This window comes from Aulostomus chinensis, chromosome 16, assembly GCF_037954235.1.
Source record: "Aulostomus chinensis isolate RoL2024-O1b breed Wild chromosome 16, RoL_Achi_v1.0, whole genome shotgun sequence".
NCBI lineage: Eukaryota > Metazoa > Chordata > Actinopteri > Syngnathiformes > Aulostomidae > Aulostomus > Aulostomus chinensis.
In genome coordinates, this window is record NC_141335.1 from 735,001 (window position 1) to 751,644 (window position 16,644).

Consider the following 16,644-nt stretch of genomic DNA (forward strand, 5'->3'; position numbering starts at 1 on the left):
GTAGTGGGTGGGAAATGTTAGCGTAGCTCCGTCTCTGCCTGCATTCATATGAAGAGGGTTGTGTGTAACCTTGGTGTTGAACACCAGACATTGTGCTAAGCTAACTAGCAGGGGTCTCAGCTCCCTGAGGTAAATGGACATTCAGAGACTTTCTCTCCAACTTGTCTGCTCATCAACGTGGGAGAGCCACTTTTTGAGAACTTTTAGAGAATTTCCATGTGGTCCTCAGAACGTTGTAGCAGGCCAATCTGTCAAAGTTCATCTTTGTTAGCATCTGAAGAAGAATGTTGATCTGAGTCCATTCAAGCAGAGCTCATGTTCGACTAGTGCTGCTACTAGCAGCCTGCTGAGGGAGTATCAAAGTACTCTAGTAACTGTTACATAACCAGCAGCAGCGACTGTGGTGATGATGATGATGATAGTGATGATGGTGATGATGATGCTCGTCAAACATAATCAGGTAGAACAGACGGAGACGTCTCACCTGCGGTCACGCGCCTCCTCCTCAGATCGTTACTGTTTCTTCATTACAGCCTCATCAGCAGCCCCCCCCCCCCACCCCCCTCTTCTCCCGGGACTCGGCCCACCTCCTCAGAATAGCGCTCCTTCAGCTCCCGATGACTACCGAGATGTTCCCCGCAAGACGAAGCTCCTTTCCCGGTCCGTCCATCCTGCGCCGCGCTGCTCAGTCGCGACCTTCCTCAGCACCGACCTCCTCATCGTCACAGGCTCCGCCCCCAACACGGCGGTTCGTCTTCCTCCTCAGTGAGGATGAAGATGATTCCTGTGACGGCTCCATCCGCAGCAGCGGCCCTCCTGCCTCCTCCTTTAGCCTCGACAGCCCGCGGCTGCCCGGTAAGTCACGGTAGAGAGGCGGAGAGCCCGGTGATCCCGAGACAGTCGACGGAGACCGGGATGAGGAGAGACTTAGAAGGATACCATCCATCCATCATCCCTCCATCCATCCATCATCAATCATCCCTCCATGTTCCCCCTCTCCTCCTGTTGAGGGTGGTGGGGGTGGAGCCTATCCCAGCAGCCTTCCCCCTGGACAGGTCACCAGTCCATGGCAGGGCCAACACATAGAGACAGACAACCATTGGCTCTCCCAGCCACGCCTACGGTCAATTTAGAGTCTGGATTAACCTGGTCCCTCTTGATGTCTTTGGACTGTGGAGGAAGCTGGAGTACCAGAGAGAACCCAGCAGGAACAGGGAGAACATGGAGACTCACCCAGAAAGACCCCGTGCTGCAGCCGGGGCTACACCCACAACCTTCTTGATGGGGGCCATAGTGAGGACCACTGCTCCACCCACAACCTTCTTGATGGGGGCCATAGTGAGGACCACTGCTCCACCCACAACCTTCTTGATGGGGGCCATAGTGAGGACCACTGCTCCACCCACAACCTTCTTGCTGGGGGCCACCGTGAGGACCACTGCTCCACCCACAGCCTTCTTGCTGGGGGGCCACAGGGAGGACCACTGCTCCACCGGGCCGCCCTGGGGCAGATATACTATGTTGATATCAGTCTCTTATCTTCTCCATTAATAAGTCTATCAATGTCCCTGTCAGCGTCCGTCATGATGTAAAAGGCCTCTCTTCAATAACCCAGTGTGTCGTTAGCTTAAACATCTTAAATGAGCCTGTCAAATGCATTGGAGTCCAATCGCTCAATTAACCACGAAGGTGTTGAACGTCCTGAGTTCATGCATCACTGATAACAGGTTGACCCCATCCCTGCGTAGCATCCGAGTAACAGGTGGCAACTGAGGTAAGACAAGTTACATTCAAGTCCATCCATCACCATCTTCCGCTTATTCCTTACTAGTCAGGGTCGCAGGGGGGTGGAGCCTATCCCAGCATCTACGGGCGAGAGGTGGGGTTCACCCTGGACAGGTCGCCAGTCCATAGCAGGGCCAACATTCAAGTCATGTTCGAAAAAAATATTAAAGTTGAAACTGATCTCTGATATTCTCTTTGCTACGTGCATCATTGGATAAATCTTGGTAAATGGTAGCAAACATGGCGCCCATGAAACACGTGACCGCCTCTGAGCCATGAGTTGGTGAGGACAAGCGCCGAATATCACAAACAGAGAGTTGATGAGTGGAACAGCTCCTGCGAGGACATGAGAACATGAAGACATGGGGACATGAAGATATGATGACATGGAGACATGAGGACATGAAGACATGAGAACAAGAAGACATGGGGACATGAAGATATGAGGACATGGAGAGACGAGAACATGAAGACATGAGCACAAGAAGACATGGGGACATGAAGATATGAGGACATGAAGATATGAGAACAAGACATGGGGACATGAAGATATGCGGACATGGAGACATGAGGACAAGAAGACATGAAGACATGAGGACATGAGAACAAGAAGACATGAGAACATGAAGACATGGGGACATGAAGACATGGGGACATGACGACATGAAGATATGAGGACATGGAGACACGAGAACATGAAGACATGAGAACATGAAGACATGGGGACATGAAGACATGAGAACAAGAAGACATGACGACAAGAAGACATGACGACATGGAACCACCAGAACCAGGGAGCGCCAGCCGGCTGTCAGAGACACGCATCCGCACACTGGCGGCCATGCTTGGGCCACCAGTCAAGTAAATGCACCAGAGACAGTTCTGACTTTTAAAACGGTTAAAAATGGCTGAGAGTTTGACGACAGTGTTGCTGGCGTTCATGTTTGTGTTCTTCTACTCAGAGGAAACTTGTGGAAGGACAAAATACTTGGCTCTAGTTAGGAGTTACTTTGTTCTTTAATGGAGAATTTATTATTTTTTAAATAAATTTGGCTTTTATCCTTGAAACATGAACACCAACACGCGTGTTGTACTTCTTACATTTGATGCATTTGAGCAGGATAAATGATTATTTTCATTTCTCATCATTATGACCTGATTGCAAACCAAATAGATGAATAAATGATGCTCAACATTTTTGGGTTACTTATTTGGTTCGAATAGTTTAACGATTCTCCATCCATCCATTTTCTACTGTTTATCTGTTGAGGGTGGTGGGGGGTGGAACCTATCCCAGCTGTCATTGGGTGAGAGGCGGGTTCACCCTGGACGGGTCGCCAGTCCATCTCAGGGCCATCAGGAGCAGTCAGGGGTTCAGTATCTTGCTCAAGGACACTTGGCCATGGTCACTGGGGGAAGTGGGGATTGAACCAACGACCCTTCGGTTGCTGGACAGCTGGATTGCATGGATCAGTTCTTTGAACTTTACCTATTTAATACATGCACCTGGAAGAATTCAAATAAAATTTTAAATAAGGATGTTTAACATGTCAGTCTGGATTCATGATTAATCAAAATCATCATAATGATCAAATAAATTAATAAAAAGTAATTTGAACAATTGCTCATCAGCAACAATGTACACATTCAAAAAGCAAAAGGCATTTCAGGAAATTAAATAAACACAAAGTCAAATCAAACTCCAGGTGTGTTTTATGCTTTAAGCCACTAGGTGGCACCAGAAGTCGAGAATACTCAGCTGGTCTCTAGTTAGTGGTTTGACTCAGTTTTTACAGCATCAGACCCCTTGGATATTTTAGCATGTTTAAATCTACACACGCATGCTCACAACTGTGAATGTTATCTGAGCATGTGGATGTCTTCAGGTATTTCAGTAACCCAATAAATTCATGACTTCGACAGTCATTGGACTTCCATAACCATCAACACGCGTCCGGCCTCTTGAGCTGCTGATGAGCTGGGGCTTCCTCCTCCTCACATGGTTGGCGGGAGTCACCGCTGCAGATGGGAAGCACACAGTCACACAAGCGGCGGCTGATGAAAACCTCCTTCATGTGAACATGCTTTCGTACCCCAACCAGAGAAGAAGAATGCCTGTGAGATGATGTCATGTTCCCGGCTCATTGGAGGGCCTTCCAGGGGCTCCTCAGGAAAATGAGGATCCTTCAATCATGGAGGACTGAGAATCTGACACAGTGTCACTTCGGAGTATTCTATTTTAGTGATTACAAACAGCATTCATATTTAAAAAAAACCTTATCCAGCACTCTTGATGAATATCCCAGTAATCTTCTTGTATTTTTGGATACGTAGTTTCATACTTGTCTTTTAATGGCATTTTACATGAATTTTGAAAGAATCAAATGATATAGATGGGAGGCGGTTAGGAAATCACAAAAGACAAAAATAATTGAGGCTAATAATGTAAGCACAATGATTTGCTGTGCAATGTGTCAATCATGCTGAACCTGCAGCCACATCCCGCCCCCCCCCTCTCAACAGCCAATGGTTGTCTGGCCCACTGATACCAATCATCCCTCAACAAATACAGAGAGGAGACTTGAATGGTTCAGTATCTCACAGGTCAACACTCGCAGCAGCGGGGGCTGACGCTAGCAGCAGCAGGGCTATCGCTGGTAGCGGCAGGGGATGACACTGGTAGCGGTAGAGGCTAACCCTAGCAGCAGTCGAGGCTAACGCTAGCAGCGGCGTGTCCGGGGAATTCCAACCTCCCGGATCCACCTTTTTCCCACAAAAAGAAACATGGAAGAGAGTTAATGGAGAGTGAGGACACTGTGCTAGCAAAACTGGCGTGCTAGAAGATACATCAATGTGAGCCGCAGCGTTGGAGTGCAGTGACTCACACCTGGACACACCCTGTACAAGGTGAGCTTGATGTGCTTTGGCTGTGCGAGCTCATTTGCAGGTGCTCTCCTGTTGGTCTGATAGGGAAACAACTGTGAAGCTAACAGGCTATGAGTGACTAGCTTGCTTCCTAGCTGACACTTGGGGCGCTGTGGTCTGTTCTGAGTGTTGCAGCGCTGGCTCTGTGTAGCTGCTGCGTTTTTGTTGGTAGGGGCCTTGTGCTGGTGTGGTGAAGGAGAGGCGGCATGATTGTTTTTGTCCTGGAACAGCCGGTACCCCTCACACTGATAGGTATTTATTCAACTTACGAAACCATACGAAATAAGATACAAAATACTCACAAGACGAAATAAGATTCAAGAAAAAAATAAGAAATGCAAAAATCTATTCTTTTTTTTTCGTCCTTAATATGAAAACCTACACGTTTTTTGCTTTTCCAGTACAAAATAAAGTGCTCTTTGCTTTGAAAAAACCCCAAAATATTAGTATTTTCTCTTTTTTAGACTTCATTAAAAAGTGCTTTGTTGTGAACAAAGAGGACGACTCCATTCCTGATGGAAGGAGAACAAACCTCCAGTGGTGCTCAGGGCTGCAGTCTCATCAGGATCTAGAAGGTCTGAGCTCAGGGAGCTGCAGCACTGAGCCTCCAGCAGCTTCATGTCCTTCTATCATGCTAGCAGTGCTGGCCCAGGCTACGCTGTTGTGGACCCTCGTCGTTTGACTGCCGCTTTGGTTTCATCCACCGCCGTCTCACCGCTGCCTCGTCTTTTACATGGAAGACAAAATAAGTCCACACAACCAATGTGTTTGATGGAGGAGCGTCCGCTACTTGTTCCACCTCGTCCTCCTCCATTTAGACATGATTGTTTGGCTTCTTCTTCTTCTTCTTCTTCTTCTTGTAATGTGTGTATAGAGAAGGTGAGAGGGTCAAACATCATCAGTGTTGTGGTGCGTGGCGCCGCTTCGCAGTGTTGTTTTTTTGTTTTACATTGATTTTTATTTTGTGCACCTTTCAATTTTATTTAGTCATTTTTTACTTCGTAACACCCCTCGAATTTAATGGTACAAGGTCATTTTAGGAGGGCGGTCGGTGGAGCAGTGGTCCTCCCTGTGGCGCCCCAGCAAGAAGGTTGTGGGTGGAGCAGTGGTCCTCACTGTGGCCCCCCAGCAAGAAGGTTGTGGGTGGAGCCCCGGCTGCAGCACGGGGTCTTTCTGGGTGAGTCTCCATGTTCTCCCTGTTCCTGCTGGGTTCTCTCTGGTACTCCAGCTTCCTCCACAGTCCAAAGACATCAAGAGGGACCAGGTTAATCCAGACTCTAAATTGACCGTAGGCGTGGCTGGGAGAGCCAATGGTTGTCTGTCTCTATGTGTTGGCCCTGCCATGGACTGGTGACCTGTCCAGGGGGAAGGCTGCTGGGATAGGCTCCACCCCCACCACCCTCAACAGGAGAAGAGGGAGAACATGGAGGGATGGAGGGATTGTCGTTTTAGAACTTGTAATGTTTTAAGACTTCCAGTGTTCAGGGAATGGTGCTGGACTTTGTGAAACCTAAATATCTCCAGATAGAAGCGACGTCACTGTTAATGGAGGTCTGCTGCTTTTTCAGTCATTTTTTGACTGTACAGCCCTGATGCACCTTAACCAGTGGGGGGCGCTGCAGCCCCTGTACCTTCACTACATCAGAAATCCTAACCCTCTTGTGTTGCTGAAGAACCACAGCTGTTGATGGTTACTAGAACATTCCTGCTGCAACTGTTGTTGTTGTCAGCGTGTCGGTGGAATTGTGTTTGTGATGGTTGGCTGCAGCAGGAATGAGGCCTCCTTGATGGAGTAATCCCACTCCAGCATGACTCACGCTGAGGAGCTAAGTGGAGAATGGTAAATGGACTTTTAGCTATAGAGCACTTTTCTACCTTAGCAGCACTCCAAGCTCTTTACAGTGTCGTCTCATTCACCCATTCACACACACATTCACACACTGATGGTGGAGGCTGCCATGCAAGGCGCCAACCTACTCATCAGGAGCAATTATGGGTTCAGTATCTTGCTCAAGGACACTTGGACATGGTCACCGGGGTCGAGGATCGAACCAGCGACCCTTTGGTTGCGAGACGGCCGCTCTACCCCTGAGCCATGCCGCCCGAGCTGAACCCCTCAATGTAGGAATTCCAATTTCTACAATCTTGGCTTCATGCTGCACAATTATTCCTGACAACAACAAAACCACAAGTGTGTCTGTGTGTGTGTGTGTGTGTGTGTTCAGTCTGGAGACACTGTAGAGAATCCAAAGTTCCATGGAACAATCCCCATGGCTTTATCTGGAGGGAGTCATGGGGATGATCACCTCCAGTAGAACTACAAAAACACCTCATCCCTCACGTGGTCACGACATGTAGAACTACAAAAACACCTCATCCCTCACATGGTCACGACATGTAGAACTACAAAAACACCTCATCCCTCACATGGTCACGACTTGAACTACAAAAACACCTCATCCCTCACATGGTCACGACATGTAGAACTACAAAAACACCTCATCCCTCACATGGTCACGACTTGAACTACAAAAACACCTCATCCCTCACATGATCACGACTTGAACTACAAAAACACCTCATCCCTCACATGATCACGACTTGAACTACAAAAACACCTCATCCCTCACATGATCACGACTTGAACTACAAAAACACCTCATCCCTCACATGGTCACGACTTGAACTACAAAAACACCTCATCCCTCACATGGTCACGACTTGAACTACAAAAACACCTCATCCCTCACATGATCACGACTTGAACTACAAAAACACCTCATCCCTCACATGATCACGACTTGAACTACAAAAACACCTCATCCCTCACATGGTCACGACTTGAACTACAAAAACACCTCATCCCTCACATGATCACGACTTGAACTACAAAAACACCTCATCCCTCACATGATCACAACTTGAACTACAAAAACACCTCATCCCTCACATGGTCACGACTTGAACTACAAAAACACCTCATCCCTCACATGATCACGACTTGAACTACAAAAACACCTCATCCCTCACATGGTCACGACATGTAGAACTACAAAAACACCTCATCCCTCACATGGTCACGACTTGAACTACAAAAACACCTCATCCCTCACATGGTCACGACATGTAGAACTACAAAAACACCTCATCCCTCACATGGTCACGACATGTAGAACTACAAAAACACCTCATCCCTCACATGGTCACGACATGTAGAACTACAAAAACACCTCATCCCTCACATGGTCACGACTTGAACTACAAAAACACCTCATCCCTCACATGGTCACGACTTGAACTACAAAAACACCTCATCCCTCACATGATCACGACTTGAACTACAAAAACACCTCATCCCTCACATGATCACGACTTGAACTACAAAAACACCTCATCCCTCACATGGTCACGACTTGAACTACAAAAACACCTCATCCCTCACATGATCACGACTTGAACTACAAAAACACCTCATCCCTCACATGGTCACGACTTGAACTACAAAAACACCTCATCCCTCACATGGTCACGACTTGAACTACAAAAACACCTCATCCCTCACATGATCACGACTTGAACTACAAAAACACCTCATCCCTCACATGGTCACGACATGTAGAACTACAAAAACACCTCATCCCTCACATGGTCACGACTTGAACTACAAAAACACCTCATCCCTCACATGGTCACGACATGTAGAACTACAAAAACACCTCATCCCTCACATGGTCACGACATGTAGAACTACAAAAACACCTCATCCCTCACATGGTCACGACATGTAGAACTACAAAAACATCTCATCCCTCACATGGTCACGACTTGAACTACAAAAACACCTCATCCCTCACATGGTCACGACATGTAGAACTACAAAAACACCTCATCCCTGTCATTCTAATTTCAAGTTGGACAACAGAAAAAAATGATTTCAAAATTATCTTCCCTCCACTGTGAGACCAAAGTTGTAGAATTCTTCACCATAAGATAGGAATGACTTACAACTGTTGCGCTGTTGAACTGTAGTTATCCTGTGATTCTTTGAGGCCTGTACTGATATATACACTCTCAAGACATGGATTGAAATAAAAATAGCTCCTAAAATGTCCTCAGATGTAAATGTGGTCACAGCAAATCCCGCTGCTGTCAGCAGGTTCGTCCCTCACACTGGTTGTTGATGCTGGAGAGGCGACCATTTCAGACAGTTTCCTCTAACTGGATTACGTGCTGTGATCGTGTAAACCGCCGCCATATCTCCTCCTTTAGCTTGTCGACACACTTCAGCATTCACGTTGGTTCTTTGATCAGGTGTCTGAGGGTGATGGTCCACCCTCCCACTGGAGTCCAGGATGGTAATGACTAGAATGTTTAGCTTGTTGCTACATGTCCACCAGAGTTGACGAGAAGTTGATGGCGGAGGTGAGATGAGGTAGGATCGGCCTCCCTCCTGCAGACATCTGTCACGTCCTCCTCGCCTGAATGACTGAGTGGATCAGCCGCTCACGACTCAGTAAAAGCTTTTTAAAAGCCTCCTGCTCTGATGAGCTACAGTCAGAAGCGGCGCTGCAGAGGGAAACATGACAAGCTTCTGTGTTACATCTGACCGCTGTATCCTGGAGGATGTTGTTCTGAATTATTGTGAATTCTGAAACTTTATTGTTATTCTGTATGTGGAGGCAGAGTAGTGTGTGTGTGTGTGTGTGTGCGTGTGTGTGTGTGTGTGTGTGTGTGTTGGAAGTCACCTGACCAATTGAACATAAACTACATCTGAACTGGTGGTGATGTCACAGTGGTGATGTCACAGTGGTGATGTCACAGTGGTGATGCTCCAGCAGGAGTGAAGCAGAGTAAAAACAAACACACATGACTGACATCTCAGTGCTGGCAGGGTCAGCTGATGACAGGGTTCTGGTGTTTTATCTTAGACAGGCCTCAACAAGGTGTTTGTGGAGAAGAGATGAACAGCAGGACTGATTTAACATCCACCCATCCCTCCACCCATCCCTCCACCCATCGTCCATCCCTCCATCCCTCCACCCATCCCTCCATCCATCGTCCATCCATCCCTCCACCCATCGTCCATCCCTCCATCCATCCCTCCCTCCACCCATCATCCATCCCTCCATCCATCCATCCATCCCTCCACCCATCGTCCATCCCTCCATCCCTCCATCCATCTCTCCACCCATCGTCCATCCCTCCATCCCTCCATCCATCCCTCCACCCATCGTCCGTCCCTCCATCCATCCCTCCCTCCACCCATTGTCCATCCCTCCATCCCTCCACCCATCGTCCATCCATCCATCCACCCACCTATCATCCATCCACCCATCCCTCCACCCACAACCTTGTTGCTGGGGGGCCACAGTGAGGACCACTGCTCCACCGGGCGGCCCTGGTTTAACATGATTAATGAATTAAAGTACTAAAAATCGGTACGTTATAAATCACTCTCATCAGTAACAGCAGAGACGCCATTTTGAATTGTGACCTCAAGGGTTCGTGCGGTATTTCAGAGAGTCGTAAGTCTGATCCCAGGAAGGGTCCCACACTGTGGAGCAGTCGTAATACACGCGGCTCCCGTTGGTGCTGATGTCATGCATCACTGTTGCTGATGTTACCTTTGATGGGCGGAGCTTGTGCTGGCTTAACTAAACATGCTCAGTTTATGTTTTGAAATATCATTACTTTCTCAGGACGACCTCTTCAGCTGCTCTGCTGGATTGATGCAGGTCTCCTGTGACTCATCACCTGCCGACATTTCCTGTGCGCAGATCTCCTAGTGATTTCTCTTTCAGGTAAGTGAACATCGACCACAAGACAAGAAATGATGTTATGTGTTTTTTATTGTTATTCTACACAAAAATGTTATGTCGTAAAAATCCGTTGCTATACACCATAAAAACCATATAGAAAACATTGTGTTCACCGTCCAAAAATCAGTTACAGTATTATTTTTTAAGAATAAAGGCACGTGTTGCTCCCTTGACTAAATCTATTTACATGAGAAAAAAGTGTTTGCTGTTTTGGATCCATTTGTGTTTATGTACAAGAGTACGATCACAATCACACAAACACACACGTGGACACAAACACAAATCACATATTCAGCTGCACAACTCTGCTTCATCTATCAGTTGATTGTTACTTTTTACAGCATTAAAAGACATTGAGTCAAGATGAACATCCTTTGAATAACTGATGTAGGTCAAAAGTAATGAGGGTGGTGAGTCCAGATAAACAGTCAGGCACGTTTTTATCTGTCGGTTTGACTCAAAACTACACCGATGCAAACAGTCAAATCACTTTGAACAGCAACACACGGCCTCCGTTACCGGACACAACGCCGAGACAACAGCTGAAAACAAATATGGCACTTGAACATGAAAAAGTCACAAAATACAGTCAACAAAATGTTTGAAGCAGAGAGACTGAAAAAAGCAAAAAAAGAACCAAACCCGTTTCCAGGAATCCCCTGGTAAGAGCGGTCATTAAAAGTTGAAGAACGATTGCAAGTCCTTGTCTGAGCGCATTCACGTGATTCAATGAATACTCTGAGGAGCTCCTTGCTTCTCCTCGTCACATTTTGGGTCTAAAGCCTGGTTTATGCTTCTGTGCCGTACCTACGCTGTCGACACGGACCCCTACACGGACCCTACGGCGTAGCCTGACGCGCACCTCCAAAAAATCCTGACTACGCGTCGCTTTGACGCGCTGTGACGTGAACATCCAGGACTGTGGTTGGTCCGCTCAGTGGAGGTCGCCGGATGCATGAGGAGGTGGAAGAACCTCTGCGACAAATGTGTGCGTCTCCGGAAGAAAACGGCCTCAAGAAGTCATGTTTGTAGTGTTCAAAGTTGACAGTTTGACTCATGAAAGCCAACAGTCTTTCAAAGAAAAGCACTGGACTTTCTGTTGGAAATCGTTTTGTTTTGGAATCCGACAAGAGCCCCCGAAACATGCAAAGACACAGCCACACCCCCTAGCGGCTTGGCGGTGAATTGCAGAGCAACGCATTGCTTCGACGCAGAACTTTGAATGTTCAGTGACGGTTGCCGCAACGCTGTCGCCGCAACGCCGTTGCCGCAACGCAGAAGCATCAACCAAGCTTAACGCTGTACTGAGTGAATTTATGTTTCAAACTCTGAAATTTGGTCAATTGGACCAAATTGAAAAGGAAGATTTTCACACTTAAGTGCACCTGAAAGTTGGATAGTGGAGCATCTCTGTTGGCCCCCGCCAGCTAATTTCAACAGGAAAATTTTTTAAATCCACAAAAGTAGCTTTTAAATAATTACAGTAATGATAAAAAAAACAAAAACAAAATGCAAGAAGCAAGTAAAGTAAAGTAAGTGTTTCCCTGAAAACTGAAAAGCCTGAAATTACTTGAAACCAAAAACTGTCTCGACCCTTTGACCCACACAAAGATGGCTGCCAGAAAAAAAACACCCTACTTTTGTTTGGATCAGCAGACGCAAAAGAAACCAGCTACGCTTGTGTTTTTACGGTACACATTTAAGACGATAATTGTATCCCCGCTGGTGACGGGTGATCTGGCCTGCTTGGACCACTTTGGTCCTCATTACGCGCCACTGTAGAGTTCCCCCTTCAGTTTGTAATTTGAGGAGTTCTGGAACATTTTAATGTTGTCAAAAGACTTGGCCACTCGTAGCGCTTTAACGTTAGTTCATAGCAAGGTCACGTAACCTTTTAGCTAAAAAGGAAGATCAGCGATGAAAAAACAGGAAAAAAAAGATATTAAGATTTTATAATGTGGGCGCTGACGAGATGATTTTGGAAGAGGTGGGATTTTGGTCTGTTAACAAGTTAAAGCACAAGATCAACGTGTCGTCATCAGGACTGAAGTATTGAAGCTGGACTACAAACCCAGACTCCATTCAGAAAACACATATTTTAAAAGTCATTTGTCGTCTGCTGAAAGTAGTGATAAAACTGAGTTTCATACTTTGTGCACGATGTCGTTGCTGTGGTTTTACTTCGATCAGTTACTTGTAATGAGGGATGAAGCAGCTGCTGTCCTGCGAGCTGAGCGGGGTGGCCGGCCTCCCGCCGTCTCATCGTTGTCACTGATGACGCTGCACACACGACGGGGTATTTGTGTGTCTGTGAGGCTGCCCTGTGGTGACGTTGGTCTACAAATGGCAAATAAAAACAGTGTATTTCGGAGGGGTGTGTGGTAAAGGTTGTGACTGACAGGTCGCCGGTTCATATGGATCTGTGTTTTGCAGAAATGTGTTGCTGAGTTGATTTCGTTTCGAAGAAATATTTGCTCAAGATGGCTGAACACGCCGTCTTTGGTCTAAAGGGTTCTGCTCAGCTGGAACACTCATGAGCTCCGCGTTGTTTCTTCTTAACCGCAACTCTCATCCCACCTTCCTCCTCTTCCTTTTACAGCTTGTTTCCCAAGCTGGCTGAACAGGAAGTGAGCACAATGTGTCAGCTCACAGGAGAGATAACATAGACAGGAAGGGGCGGGCACAACCCCCCCCCAGATGGAGAGGAAGTGGATGCCGCTGTTTGGTTTAGCTGATTAGAGACGGCAGGGACACGGGGAAGTGGAGAGACTGAGAGTCAAGCAGCTGCTCTGAGAAATGAAGCCGACAGGAAGCTGTGAGAGCACTTCCTGTGATTGTGTCCGCCACTGATCAAGTTGCATTCCAAACCAAACAGAATAAACAGCAGAATAAATAAACTCTAACAGAGGGAAACCCAATTATTGAAGACATGAGGGGGTCTTCACTGAAGAGACATGAAAACATGTCGGCTAAACAGCAGCAGTGGCTTCAGTCAGATCACCTGGTGTTTAGGTTCCCAGCTGATGGAAGGTACGGACCCATGAGACCTGTTAGTTCCTAGTTTTTGTCATCTTCAAACCAAAATAATGACCTTTACAAGTTAGGAGTCTCCTGAGCAGTAAAACTGGGATCAGGTGTTTGCTGACTGGTGTGACTGCGACGTTGCTCCACGTTGCCAGAATTTCTCCTTCAAGCGTGACATTTCTTGTGCTGTGTTGCTCGACGTTCAAGGCAAAAGTTCAAAGATGTAAACACGAGGAAGAGAAAGCGGGACAATGTTGTCAGGTGGTACAAGCAAGCAGGAGTTGGAGAGCCCAATCGCTTCCTCGCCAAGCAGTGCTAGGCTAGGCTATCATTCTTCAGCACCTGATGCTGCGCTCTTGGGTCCACTGTCACTTTTATTTCGGGACACAATCGGTTCTGTTGTCATAATTGGCAACATCCTGCGCCTCCTCCCTGATGAACAGGTAGCAACCAGACACCTGACCAAGACATGGCAAGTCTTTGACACTGACTTCCTGCTCCACGTGATGGATGTGACCATCGTGGAGGACTCTCCTGTCGTATCGTCTGATCTCTTTATTGTTTGTAGTGAATGGTTCTGAATGGTTGTAGACGGAAAAAGGGAACCACTCTGAAGGTCAGAACCCCGTAGGGATAAAACCCACGATGGGAACCCTAGAACCGAATAGTTTGAGCGTTCTGAATGGTACGCTTCCAAGCGTATCGATGCTGGTACATTGCAAAATAATGAAACTCAGTGGAGTCGTGGCCTGGAGGAAGAGGGGGTCTACGTGGCCTCATGAGGTCAGCAGCAGTGGGAGTGCTTGTGTCTGTGGTCTTCTGAGTAACAGGCCTTGCTGAGGCTCACTTGTCCTAGAACGGATCACGCAGCTGTTCTAAGTTTGCCCGTTTGCTCCTTCTAGAATACCGTCTTTACGTAAAGGTCATTATTTTGTGTGAGTTCATACATGAAATATGACCTGCAGGTTGTCTGACTCTAGATCAGCTGTAACGACCTGCCGGGAGCTGAGAGGATGAGAGGTTAAAGTGATTCGAGCCACCTCCGACCAGTGTGGCAGGCCAACTAGCTCTGTGTTTCCTGAGTTGTCTCAACAACTTTTGTTCTAGCGGGCCTTCGGAGAGTTGAACAATAACTGTGATGACAGCTGCAGTCAGATGGGACCTGCAGACTGGCTGTTACTCTGTCAGCGCGGCCATTTCCTCTGTCAGCTGAATACGAAGCAGTTAAATGACTCATTAAGAAAACGACTCGGACAAATACAAAGAGAAAATAATTGTTTCTGCCTTGAAAAACCAGCTGGAGACCCAATGATTTAGGTCTGCAGTTGTATTCCAGGCAGTTAGACGCTTCATCACAACACTGCATCCTCAGAGTGCTGACTCGATCAATCAATATAGTCGTCAATCAATCCATTGAAACGATCAATCAATATAGTCGTCAATCAATCCATTGAAACTGTGAAGTCTGCATTACAACAGGGGGTTCAGTGGCGGCCTCTTCAGGGCCTCACCGTTGTGGATGAACCATCTGTTCTTCATAAATGGAAATATAGATTTCTTGACCTTTTTTAGTCATTAAAAAGTTCATATTTTCTCATATTATTTTCTATATATCCTGCATTTTCTTTTTTTTGCTAATACATTTTTTGTTGATGCCCCCCCCCCCCCCTTTGTTTTTTTGAACACACCAAATTAATTTTCTGGGGAAAGTAGCAGATGATCTGCTAGTTAACCAAATACAGGCGAGAGGTTCCCGGCTGAGCAAGACAAAATGTCCAGATTGAAATACCTGATATAGTAAACGGTGTCTGAGGAGAGAAATGTCTCCAAAATGGAAACACCACCATGAAGCAGACTGACAAGACTCCGCGAACTCACCGGTGACCTGATGGGCTCTCAGTAAACCGAGAAGTCTTTCTGTCCTCCTCCAGGACATCGACGGACGCAGTCAGCGCTGCTGTGTGTGACTGTACATTTCCCCTTTTGGCGACATGTGTTCCTATGGCTGTATCTGACTGCTGATGACAGCAAACGTGTCCGTGTTCTGGTGCCAATCTCCATCAGTACTGCTGGTAGTAATCAGGCCCATCCACGCCGTACAGCTCGGCCAGGGTCCTGAACCTCGGCCCCCAGTTGCTCAGGAAGTCGTAATCCAAGTTTGAGCCGGTGGAAGAACTTCCCAGAGAGCTGAGGCTGCCGGCTATAGACTCCGGCCCCTCGTAGCCGTAGATGTGCAGGGTGTCGTACGGGAAGCCGTCCCTGTCGTGGTCGGCCTCATCTTTCTTGACCTCGATCATGGCGGCCATGTCGCCCTTACAGGCAGTAGGTTGAGTGTGGTGGTGTGGTTTCTGGACCATGGCATAAAGAGAGGGGTGGGGGTGGTGGTCCCCGTGTCGGAGCAGAGAGCCGTCGTTGCATGCAGACGTGAGGATGGAGACGTCGTAGCTGTGAGAGAAAAGAAAGTTGATAACCTCAAACTCTTCCAAGCTGAGCAGTTTGTCACCAGCCGCTCGGCAGCAGGTACAGAGGGTGTGAGGGCATGGCAGCCGACATTCCAGTGAGAGGGAACAGCTCCCGTGACGAGACGCGTGTCATGCAGGGGCCAGAGAGTATGTGCTTGATACTGCGCTGATGGGTGAAGAGTTAGCATGCATCACTAGCATACAAGTGCTGTGGTCAGCTGATTAACAGTAAACAAGCTGTCAGAGGACAGTTTGTCTGAATAGGTTCTTTCCTGGTTTGAGTCACTCATTTGTAGAGCTGCTCTCATACCAGAACCAGTATCAGAGCAGCTCTCAACAACGATGTTGAAGTGGACCAATATCTTTTAATGCACTGGAATCAAACCGTACTCGTATCAGTAGATACTTGCAGTTCAGGTACTGGTGTCAGCATATCTACTTTCTTTGCCATAAAGGAACATGATACAAGTCCTGTACGTGTATTGATCCCAAGCTGCCTTCTACACTGACGGGTTGACCGCAGAATAGAAATGATTAAAAAAAAACAATATTTTCAGGTGACTTTTTGATGCCTTTGTAATATTTTATCTGTCAACACTAGAGAGGGAAACTAATATTGGCAGGGAATT

At 47.1% G+C, this 16,644-nt stretch overlaps 2 protein-coding genes and 1 long non-coding RNA gene across 5 annotated transcripts in view; 1 reads left to right on the forward strand and 2 right to left on the reverse strand.

Moving 5' to 3' along the window:
* bean1 (brain expressed, associated with NEDD4, 1) overlaps positions 1–582 on the reverse strand; it is a 43,906-nt gene extending 43,324 nt beyond the window's left edge. The window contains exon 1 of the mRNA XM_086181139.1: positions 485–582. The gene's annotated coding sequence lies outside the window, so the exon portion shown is untranslated. The remainder of the gene's footprint in view (positions 1–484) is intronic.
* A 3,802-nt stretch (positions 583–4,384) lies between these two features.
* The window catches only part of LOC147247067 (uncharacterized), a 39,242-nt gene continuing 26,982 nt past the window's right edge, over positions 4,385–16,644 (forward strand). For both annotated transcript variants that reach the window (XR_015109434.1, XR_015109433.1), the window contains exons 1-2: positions 4,385–4,692; positions 10,410–10,511. This is a non-coding gene — a long non-coding RNA (uncharacterized LOC147247067). The remainder of the gene's footprint in view (positions 4,693–10,409; positions 10,512–16,644) is intronic.
* Positions 10,552–16,644, reverse strand: part of cdh5 (cadherin 5) — a 34,797-nt gene continuing 28,704 nt past the window's right edge. For both annotated transcript variants that reach the window (XM_086180470.1, XM_086180471.1), the window contains exon 15: positions 10,552–15,998. In XM_086180470.1, coding sequence (XP_086036596.1) covers positions 15,614–15,998 — 385 coding nt within the window. In that variant the 3' untranslated portion in view covers positions 10,552–15,613. The remainder of the gene's footprint in view (positions 15,999–16,644) is intronic.